Here is a 12,096-nt window from a genome sequence, read left to right on the forward strand (position 1 = left end):
AATACACATTCTGTAACACAACACCATTGAAATCAAGCTAATTTGCAAAATTAGTTCCAGGTCATAACCTAAACTGATGTTGCCTCTCTCCCCCTCTCCATCTGGATTTTCAAAGCCTCGCCATTTGTGAAGCTTCCCCTGTGTGGGAAGTGGTTGTGACATTCCTGCTTACAGTGGGGGAAAGACTTCAGCAGCAGCTTAACTGTAACACATTCATTTGGTTTGGTCTCTGTGTTATTGTCAGGTGTAATTTGCAGCTTTTTAACATTTTTGTTCGGCTCAGAAGCTGCCATTTCTAAATTGGGCTAAATTTATTGCTGCTGTAGCAGCTGTGTTAGCCGCCAGCTGCGCAGGAAGAAGAGACAACAATGTTTACATTCTGGTAATTATTTCACATTGGTACAGTTTTAGCCTTTCCATTACTTTGTTCGACAGTAATGTAATTTAGATGTATATTTTATTAGAGCTGTTTTCATAATATAGTGTGTGCTTAAAGCAGGTACAATGCACATAAATGGAAAATTAAATTTTCAGAATTTTCAAACAGGTTATTTATATTTCCTCCTTTTGTAAAGCCCATTACTTTGTAGATTCAGTGGATTTATCTCACTTAAATTGACTCATTTATTTGAGTTTAAAAGGTATGTGGCAGCTTAGCTGGAATCCCAACGCATTTAGACATTAATTCCTGACAAGCATCCAAATACTTTACCTTCATTGTATATGATAGACCAACACTAAATACTGCATAGTTGCGAATGTGAAGGGAAATGTCACATTTCTTTAATAGGTAACATGTCTTAAAGCATGACATGCAAAGCTAGTATGACATACACTAAAAGACTTGGTGCTGGGGGGAGGGGGGGTTCTATATATACACTTGGCACCTTTCGGTCTATTTTTTGCAACTAAAAAAAAGGAAAATTTGAAGTTGTAATATGACCAGATATAAAAACAATCAAAGAGTAGGAATATCTTGTGAAATTACTTTCTTCCCTGAAAAGGAAAGCATCTGTGTTGTTACATGTACTTTCACATTTGGTTGCGTTCAGAGCTGCCCTGTATAACCCCAGAGTGGGAGTCTGATCCACTCCACTGGAGAGGGTGAAGATAAAGGCCTACGCTATCAACTTTACCTCTGGCTGCCCAACAAATCACTGTTTCCAGAATGCATTGGCTACATCTGAAGCACTGAAATATTGGCCTGTGCTGTGGAGTGACCACAACATATTAGTGTAATTGTTTTTTTTTTTTTTCTGAACCCTTTGAGGTCATGTTTTAAAACTAAAATGGCACAAGAGGACAATTTAACCATTATTTATTTATTTTTGCTATTTTATCTACTCATTCAGGGTGTTTTACTGCTTTATGCATGTGAAAGGCATGCAAATCCCAAAAAGCTATGGCAAAATAAATAAAAAAAAACAAAAACAAAGGGTTGGCTTTTCTTCTTTTACTGGTCAACATCATCATGAAACACATTTGCAAAATGTTTGGCACATCTTTCATGTTTGGCAGCTTTCTTGCTGTTGTTGTTTTTGCACAACTAACCGACCAGTTAGGGGTAAAGGGAGTTTTCAAATGCTGAATATTCTTTTATGGGGGACAAAATCTATAAAATTTTAATTTGTAAATAATCTTTAATAAATACTGTCTTTAAACTCTCACTGATTTTCATACAACAGTTTAAACATGAATGATTGGGCAATATTTGTTTCCCCCATCTTTATTGCAAGGTACCATTCAGTAGTTCATTGCCAAGCCGGCAGCGACTGTCTAGTCTATCTAGTTTTTGGAGAAAGTTAATCAATGTAGTGAAGAGATTAGTGCGGATTATGTTTTATCTGTCTTTGCATGGTTAATCAATGAGGTTTCAGGCAGAACAGAAACACTGCACAGAAACTCAGACCGCAGACTCAGAATTGACCTCACACACATGGGAGACAGAGCATGATGCAGCAGGAATGCATTAAATAGTTAAGAGGTTAATTTTAGCTTCAACTCAGCTAGTATTCCCTGTGACTCTCCCTGTATTGACGGTCACTCATTTGACAGAGTGGGAGAGCCAGTAATTACTGTCTCTCTACCTCAAACGATGGCATTTGCGTTAAGTGCCCAAGTAATTACTAAGTACTAGTCCTAAGTGGAGCACTTATTAAACTTTGTCAATATACCTTTATTTCTAATTGAAATGAAACTAACAGAATTTGTAATTTTTTAGCCCGCGTTTACCTACTGTAAAAATTGGAACATAACATCTTTACTCTGGAAAATGCTCACACTGTACTTGTACTCTTGTACTTTCTTTTACATTTTTGGTTCCTTTTTTTCCTGTGAAGGCAGAACAAGACAATGGACATCCCCTACCAGCTTATGCCGACCTCATTATTGAAATCCTGGATGAGAACAACCAGGCGCCATACTTCCAGTTCGCCACCTATCAAGGATACGTGAGCGAGTCCTCGCCAGTGGGTACAACTATCTCTGCCAGTGCCAACCTCACGGCTCCTCTGGGAATCATTGCTTTGGATAATGACATTGAGGAGGTACAAAGCAAGAAAAGTATTTTTTAAACACTTTAAGCTCTTTACAAACTACACTTTACATGTTTACGATGTTATACATTTTATTTATTTATTTCTGCATTTATTTAGTCATTAATTTTTTCATTTATTTTGCTGTCATTTATCATGTATTCATTATTTCTTATATTTTATTTATTCATCGTATAGCTATTATTGTCTTATTTATTTATCCATTCATTGTTTTTTAATCATTGCTTCTTTTTCTCAACAAATTAATTAATTTTGTCACTTAAATTATGTATTGTTTCATTCATTCACTTTTTGCTTTAATTCAAAATATTTATTTATTCTGATATATTCATCTGTTCATCTATTCATTTTTTTTTCACACATAGCTGGCTCCTGGTGATACACCTGTGGGTAAAGGGGGGTGCGGGGGTGGGGGGGGGGGAGGGGGGGCATTCCATGAAATGCCACACAGCGTAATGAAAGGATGTCCTGACCCAATTTTTGTTGCTCCAAATTTCCCATTGATCTCAGTCAGTTTGAATAACTTTTGAGTGCGTTCCGATGAGTTTATACAAATAGTTATGTATTCAAAAATGATACACGTCAGCATTATGCTGATATCGATCAAGCAAATCGAATTCATGGGGTTTAATAACTTTAATGATTTTGTTTTAAACCTCCACCGCAAAACAGTTTATATATAGTATGTTTGGAGAGATGTTTTAGTATCAGTACTGAGCAAAAAATGTGGGAGGTTTGATACATATATTTATTTGATGCTGCATGTTGATGTACTGAAAAAAAAACATTTGCATTGCTCAGTGAAACAATTTCATTGTGCACATCATACGTTGATTACACACGATACCCATGTTTCCTCTGGTTTTCTCATGTCATGTTTTATTCAAAGGCTGACTTTCATGTTGGCATAAATGAAGCACTAGTTACAATAAAAGAAGAGATCAGAGGGGTAAAGGCTTCACAGAGGCGGCCTCAATCCAATGAAATGTCTCGATCAGCTCTTTTTCTTCCCTACAACAAAATGACTCAGGACATCCCCGCTGTTAATGCATGTATCACTCTGCGGGAACTGAAAAGAAATGAAAGGCATATCTCATTGCCGGAGACATCTTTTACATATGTAAAATTAAGAATTGCATTAAATGAGGGCAAGAAAACCCTAACAATTGATAAAGTGTAAAGCGGGTCTCCGGTTGTGATGTGTGAATTTATTTCAGCCTATTTGTATTCTTGAGAGTGCATTCCTGTATATCAGTGAATCTGCATGTGTTTGAAGTGCTTTATAATTTTTCTACACAAACTAATGCAGCTATTTAATTGAGATGTTATGTTTTCTCTGGCATGGTTTGATGACTTGATAACTGGGTGTATAGTTAGGAAGACATTTGTCAGAGTTTTTACAAAGTGGAAAAAACTCAAAAGTTGGGTGTGTGACTGTTTGTATTTTTATTGTAATGAACGAAAGCAGACTGTCAAGAACATTTAAAATCTGAAAAGGACCTAGAATTACCTTTAGTTCATCTTTCAAGATATCCCTTCACTCGCCCTTTGGAGAAGATTAACAAATCAAAGTGGAAACACCGATAAAATCAATAAGCCAGCCAGCTCTGATGTTTACCAACCTCTCTGAAGATGAGTCATTGTCGGGCAAGAACCGAAGCTGACCAGCAGCAATGAGGGATAATAAACTCCAGCTTTATTTATTAAAACGGACTTCATGATATGCCCTCACTGAAACAGACCTTCTTAAAATGTTTTGAAGGATATTACCTCACCACATATACAGACAACAGCAGTAGGGTGTTTTCATTTCTATATATTCTTAAGTGCTGGCTTTTTACAGAAACGGAAGCAACATCGTTTGTGGACAGAATCAAATAAAAAAAAAATGCATGAATTAAAGCCAGTTAGAAGTTTACACACTGCACTCATTGCGGACCTGAATGTTGAGCTTTTAAAATTTCGTGGATGAGATGATGGTCTAATTCAGCCCAAAATGATTCATATCCCTGATTTACATTTAAAAAATGTAAATCAGGGATTGTTTTCATTCAACAAAGAAGTTCGTTTCGAAAAGGAAACAAGACAGACATCCCTCAAAAGATAATAAAAAAATGTAAAAGGAACATTAAATTATAAAGGAAATATCTATTATTAGTTAAATTACAATAAACAAGTAGCATTCTAAAAGTTATTTACCCATCACAACAACCAATGCAAAAATCTTTTTTGGCATAACTTAAATGAAACCCTTTTGTAATTAATATTGTTGATGATGAGCTCCAGATGACTGAGGTTAGAAGGCCTCAGTGCCCATCTCCCCAATCTCTAGCTCCATCCACAGATTCTTTATCAGATTCAAGTCATGACTGACTGGGGTCTTCTACAACTTTACTATTTCTTCCAGTGAGAAGAAACAATGGCATTTAACTAGTGCAATTAAAATATAATTTTAACCTAAATCTGTCAGGCGTGGAAAAAAAAAGGCTTATCTATATATCATACAACTGTGAATTCGGTGCACATTGTTTTGAATTTTATTGTGGACTTTCATTAATCTGCACAATGTCTATATTAAATATACAATCTTAAACATAAGCAAATTACACCATGCTTAATAAAGCATAAATGTCCTTTATGAAGTTGTAAAGAACTACACGCTTTTATTAAGGTCATGGCATAATTCTGGCAGCATATTTTATTTACAGTTTCAATAGTTACTTTAAATCAGTTAGTTTACTAGCACAGACAACTTTTGAGTATAGTGATGGTTGAGTTTAGAGATAACCAGTTTGGTCCAAGTTTCTGGTCCAAGTTTTAACTAGCTGACTGTTGATGTAAGGTCAATTTGAATATGTTGAATGTAGTTTTGCTGTTTTCATCATCCCACTTGAGATGCATCAGTGCCTCTAGCAGCAAAACATAACATCAGCATGATTCTACCACCACCATACTTGAAGGTTAGTCTATTATTTTTAGGTTTCAAACCCATACTTCCTCCAAATCCTCCAAAATGTGTCTGGATTACTTAAAAACGTAACAGTGACCTTTAAAATAAACCACAGCTCAAAAGTTTGGGCTTACACAAAACATGTCATGTTTGTTCATGAAAACTCACATTTCATTTATAAAAATGAATTGCAAAATGAATGGATAATATAGCCAAGACATCAACAAAGTTAGACGTAATGGTTAGTACTACTGAAATTATAATTTTGTATTTCAAACTTTGCTTTCATCAAAGAATCCTCCTTTTGCAGCAATTACAGCCTTGCAGACCATTGGCAGTCAAGCTGTCAATTTGTTGATGTAATCTGAGGAAATCCCCCCCCCCCCCATACTTCCTGAAGCACCTCCCTCATGTTGGATTGTGACATTGACAATATCTAGACGGTATTTCTGATTGATTTATTGCTAGTTTAATTGAAGAAAAATTGTGCTTTTAATTAAAAATATAATGAAATTTCTAAGTGACCCAAAACCTTTGAGCGGTAGTTTATGTACCCCTACATTCTTTTTAAGTTCATTAAAGTTGTAAAGTTGACCCCAGGAAAGAACAGTTCAAATGCATCATTAAAAGCACAAAATTGAGAATTATATTTACGTGGAAACCTCTGACCGGTATTGTAACTCTCCTTAAATTGACACAGATTGATGGTTTTGTCTTCTGCTCATACCTTCTTTTGTGGAGACACCTGCCAGCAAATTACTTTTTTCCTACTCTTCTACACATGAGAATTTATTTTTGATAGGTTTCCGGGTCCCACAGCTGCAATCTTAGGGGGGAAATGATAAAACACCAGTGTCACCATAGTTACATGTCTCTTTTGGTGTCTCCTTCCTTCGGAAAGACCAAAGACCCCATGGTGAAGATTACCCTGGATGACTACACCACAATTTTCAGCCTGACCCCAACTGGTATAATCCGCTACCTGAGGATCCTGAAACCTGTGGACCGGGAGCAGCAGATGACTTATACTTTCACGGTGAGTCTGCAGCTCAGTGCAGATTTCCTCCAGACAGTCTTCGAGTCTATGTTAGTATGTTAATCTGTTCCTGCTAAAGGATGAGGCACTTGGAGAAATGTGTACCATAGGGTAAAACTTGGATATTGTTTGATATGACATTACAAATATCAGGAATTCATCTACTTTGCTTTTAATTTGACCTTAACTTAAAACATCGAAACATTGAAGAATTGACAATTGAACATTGAAGACTTAAAAAACTACCAGGACCACCTTTTCATTAGGTATTTGTTAGAATAAGATTATTATAAAAAACTTTTCTAAACCAAGCCTTAAAACAAAATAAATATGTTATGCAAATTCATATATTGCATTACATTATGAGCATTAGTTGTATTATTTTAAGAAATGTACAACACAAATGGACATAAAAGAAAAAAAAAATGCCCCGTAATGTAGGTTCTATTTTTAACCAATAGAGGGGAGGAAACTACCAGAAGACAGCTAAGTTTAGTTCTGTATGAACAGCAAAAGACCTCAAGCTAGTTTAACAATGATGAGTAAGAGAGAAAAATCAGATAACTGGTGCGTTCAGGGTTTACTTAAAATAGGAATAATATATTTAGGTTTATTTAATATCTATCTTTTACTAGTGCCGTTTACAATTATTGGCCTCCCTGGTAAAAATGTTTATAGAGACCCCTAAAAAATTGTGCTCTTTGCTGAAGCTCACTAAGATTAGGTTATACAGTTTCCAATAATTCCACACAATCTTGTGTTTCTATGGTTTGAGTTTGCTTTTCAAATGATTACTTGGTTCACATAAAGTTTACACTAAGACCCTAGATCAGCAGTCCAGTTCTCCAAAGATTCTTGTGGTTTTTAGAAGAAGAGAAGCCTCTCTGACAGTACAGGAGCTGCATCCATGAAGGAGGATATCCTTGGATTAAAAAGCTCATACTGTGTGCTTTGCAGAAACTGGAGTAGTTTCTAAATGGTGATGACTCAACTCACTTTAGGTTCTGATGTAGCATGGCGTGTGACTTGCCCAGCCGAAAAGCATTAGACTTTAGCCATTTATAAAACTACAGTATATTTTGAGTGCGAGTGTGTCAGTGCAAGTCTGTGTGTATTGCGCTGACCTTTTTCACTCAATGTACTGTGCTCAGGTTTGTTTGGTCGATAAATATATATCTGTTGTTTGATAATGTTTGAGGCCCAAGGACTGTTAAGTGACTGACAGCTTTAAAGCTCTAGGCCCTGTTTGTGATTGTAGAGTTACTGCTGAACAGTGCACTTAAAACTGCATGTTTTGGAAGGACAGCTTCCTTCAGGTTTATGTGTAAAGCACAAAACCTCATCATTTATCATCAGTAGCATTGTTTCAAAGATCTGTCCCTATCACTGTGTGTTATGTGAGCCAAAATGGAGTAGGTTAATTGCTGTTGCTAGTAGCTAATCGTGCTATTCAAAGATCATCTGTATATTTTGAATATTAGCCTTTAATTTTCTTTATTTTACAACATGAATGTTTGTTATATTTGTAAATGTTATACATTTGAGGACTTTTGCTGCATGTGAGGATTGCTTTATCCACATGATACAGAAATAATAGATTTTTACATTTAGGCACAACAATAATTTCCATTTAATGTGCTCTGAGACATCAGTCATGAGGACATTAGTTTTTTATTAGTTTTGTGTGTGTGTTTGCAGTTTAAAGGTGACATATCTGGTATCGAGAATACAGCACTGATTATTAGACATGTTTTGTCTCTGATTTCCAACCTCTTTAAAACACAGACATAATCTCCTGGTGGCTATTTCTGATTCTCATTTCCTGGCAGGAAGAATCTAAAACGGAAATTATGTTAACACTTTTTTTCTACTTCTTGAGCTGTGAATTGTCATTGTTTATTGTAGGAGCAGAAGCAATGTTAAAGAGAAAATGATCACAAAGTTCACATTTTAAATAGGCTTTATTATGATCAGCATGATTTGCATTAACTATAAAAAGAGGTCTTCTCGTGTATTGTCTAGAGCAGTGGGTTTAAACTCACAATCCTCGAGGGCTCGTGTCCTGCAACTTTTAGAAGTGTCCCTTTGCCTACAGTTCTGTGCCTGTATTCACAAAGATTCTCAGAGTCCTCTCAGAGAGCTCCCATCTTAGCCTACAAATTCCTACCTAGGGGTCTTAGCTTTAGAGTGATTCAGATAGTTGCTGAGAGCGACTCTGAGTAAGGAGAGGGCAGAGATCAGACCCGGCGGCATGGGCGGGCATTGGGGGGCCGTGCCCGCCCTGGACTGGAAGCTGTCTTTTTTTCTTCTTTTTTTACCTCGGAGTGGCCATCGTCCTATTAGTACTATCTTTGATGTGTCAATCATACAATTTAACCAATCAAATCAACGACTGAAAGCAACATGCTAGCCAATCATAGCTGGAGTGGGGCGGGACATTGAGTCATAGCATTTAGTTGCTGCCGCGGTTCGGCTGTGTTCACCGTCGGTGTCTGTAGTGCGGGATAAAAATTTGGTCTGATTACCAAACAATTACAAGAAGAGACAACAAAGCAAAGGAGAGCGAGCTGGAAGCAGTGCCATTAATATATGTTTGAAATGTCAGACTGAAGTCTAAACTGGAGTAAACATTCACGCTAAGAGGGTTAGCTAGACAGCTAGGAGCACAAGCAGCAGAAGCAGGCAGAAATACTACCAAACTGAAGAAACCTGGGTTCCTTGCAGGTAGAAGGAACTCTGCTTTGTTCTGATCCTTGTGCTCCATAGCTGCTGTAATTACAGAACCTCTGTTAGTATGAATTGTTACTTCAGTCAGTGTTCAGCCAGACACCAGTGCTCATGTTTATCAGCGTGTAGCTTATGCTGGACTTTTGAGTCATAAAACAGCGCTACAGGTTACCCTATGCCACTGTTAGTTTCCAGTAACCCAAACCCAGCATAAAACCTGCCCAATGTAAAAGAAAAAAACAAGCCCAAATCTCAAACTCTCTCATGTTAAAAGCACAGAACTATTAAACACATAAGAACATGCCGGATAAAAACAACAACTTATAAATAGCTTCCCAACATGAGTTGTAAATCTACCTTAATATAAACTTAATTTCTCTCAGTATAGCTCAATTAAACATTTCTCTTACACACAGTCATGAAATATTTCTAAGTTTATAAGTAGAACTCCACCCTGACTAAACACTTGATTAACCATTATTCTTGTTTTATTATAACAATCAATATTAATTATTATAACTCTTATTCATTGATGATGTCAGATCGACAGATTCAACTTATCTAAAAAATAAATTGACCAGTATGACTTGAAGGAGATGGCATTATATTAAAATGGTTTTAGTTTTCTTCCAGACATAGAGAACTATTTTAATATATTTTGTTAGTAAATCTTTCTAAAAGCCCAACAAATCTTGTAAAAAGCTTCAGAAATGTTTTACAATCTGCCCATAAGGTATTTTTGTTCCAGCTCAATGTGTTCAAAAGCCTAATTGTTTGGAAACCTGCCTAATTTGGCAACACTGACTACACTATTGCTATTTGTTTGTTTGTTACAGTAGTCACAGAGCCACTGTTCACCCTGAAGCATATATATATATATATATATATATATATATATATATATATATATAGTTTTTTATTTTAAGTGTGCCCCCTTAAAAAAATGGAATGTCCCCCCCCCCCCCCCCCCCCCCTGTAATTGGTTTCTGCAGCCGGGTCTGGCAGATATATTTATCTTAGTGGGGAGGTGTGGTTGACCCAGTTGCTGGGTGTGACACTGTCTTTGAACGAGGAATTTCGAGGGAAGTGAACATTTAAATAAATTGAATGAGTTGACTCTTTTATACTAATAAATCCTCTTGCTGCACCCAGGTTGTGAAAAAGAATGAATCAGTCTCATTATTACAAATCGAGTCATTAACTAACAAAATCTTTGTGGAGAGAGATCCTAAGTTTTCAATAAGCCACATGCAGTTTTATTTTTCTGTTCAGTTAGAGTCATCCAAATTTTATGAGGTTTTCATGACTTGCTCCTTTATGATTAGTTTTTAATACATTGACGTTGGTGTTGATTCCTGGTCTGGACCCTGGGTTGTCAGAGGACTGGAGAACTAAGAGATTTGCCAGACTCCCAGAAAGAACAGCTGCTCCATCCAAAATGGGATGGATGCCATTTGTTTGGATGAGACCAGGTTTTCCCCAAAATTGGCAATGCTGATAGTCCGGGTGCTGGATCAGAAACCTGATGGCTCTTGTTAGTCAGGAAGTTTGCATTCCACTGACAGTGGAGGTTGGCGCAGGTGGAGGTTTTTTGGGGACTGGGATGTTTGTAAAGTGTTTTAAGCAGGAGAAAACTTCACACAGCGCCGGTGACATGTTGAAGATCTGAATGAAAATAGGGGCCAGCTGGTCCACGCAGATTTTCAGGCAGGATGGTGACACACAATCAGGGCCAGGAGACTTCCTGATCTTGTGCCTCTGGAAGCGCTCGCACACACCCTCTTCACAGATCTAGGGTGCACAGAGGACAGCACTAAAGATTGTGGGATGCCGTCTACAGGCCCTAGACACAGTCTATACTGCACAGGTCCAGAAAAGGGCCAGACATAGAAAAACTAACAGACTTGAAAACAGCTTCTCTTCCAAAGGTGTAAGGGCTATTTCCCCCTGCTGAAAATCAACAAACCATCAACCCAGTTCTTCATCTGTTACATGTTACAAACACACTACTTGTGACACAGGTTTCTGGTCTGGTGAAAATCATTCATACTGCCTCTCACTTGCAAATTTGTATTTGCACATTTTGATTTCTCCAGTCTGGTTACACATCCATAAAAATTGCACAATTCTGCGAATAATTCATTGTACATTATTATAGACTGCTATCTTTTTGACTTGATAATGAGCTGCTAAGAACTTTGTGCATGCTTAAGCCCCACAAAAAGAGTGTTGGTATAGAATATCTTGTTGGGTCTGTGTGTATTATGTAATGATGTGTATTCTGAGTCTGACTCACCAAAACTTTCATCATGGTAAAACATAATGACAATAAAGATTCTTGATTCTTAAAGCAACATAACTGTAGTGACCTTCAATTGGCGCAACTGGGTGTCAAGACTGCCATGGGAATAACCGTCTCACTGTATTAACCCTTCTCCTCAGCCAGCAATTTTCGCAGCATTTGATGATGCTCGTTCAGGTGTCTGTCAACATTTGACTACTATGGTCTCTGGTGTCCCCATGTTTCTGACTTTGGAGCTGCCTATTACCAGAGTTGACTTCTCAGGGGGTTTGTTGACAAATGGGAAAAATCTGTTAGAAATGTGGATGGGTTATTGATGACCTTTGAGCTGGGATCTAGGACTATGGTTTCAACGGGGCACCACCCAGCTGGCCTGAGGTCCCTATGCGATGCTGACTCTGCTGATGGACCACTACCTGAAACTGCCCTTGATGGCTCTGTGCAAGCTAAGGGGTCTCCAATTCCGACACCCTCATCTCCGAAGCTACAAAAATACTGCATTTATTACATGCACCATTGCCACTAA

At 37.3% G+C, this 12,096-nt stretch overlaps 1 protein-coding gene across 4 annotated transcripts in view; it reads left to right on the forward strand.

The window, feature by feature from the left end:
- Nucleotides 1-12,096, forward strand: part of pcdh15a (protocadherin-related 15a) — a gene marked incomplete at its 5' end in the record, with an annotated part of 170,277 nt that overhangs the window by 20,885 nt on the left and 137,296 nt on the right. For all 4 annotated transcript variants that reach the window (XM_036125847.1, XM_036125848.1, XM_036125845.1 and 1 more), the window contains 2 exon segments: nucleotides 2,340-2,546; nucleotides 6,407-6,541. In XM_036125847.1, coding sequence (XP_035981740.1) covers nucleotides 2,340-2,546; nucleotides 6,407-6,541 — 342 coding nt within the window.

Source organism: Fundulus heteroclitus, chromosome 22 (assembly GCF_011125445.2).
Source record: "Fundulus heteroclitus isolate FHET01 chromosome 22, MU-UCD_Fhet_4.1, whole genome shotgun sequence".
Classification (NCBI taxonomy): domain Eukaryota; kingdom Metazoa; phylum Chordata; class Actinopteri; order Cyprinodontiformes; family Fundulidae; genus Fundulus; species Fundulus heteroclitus.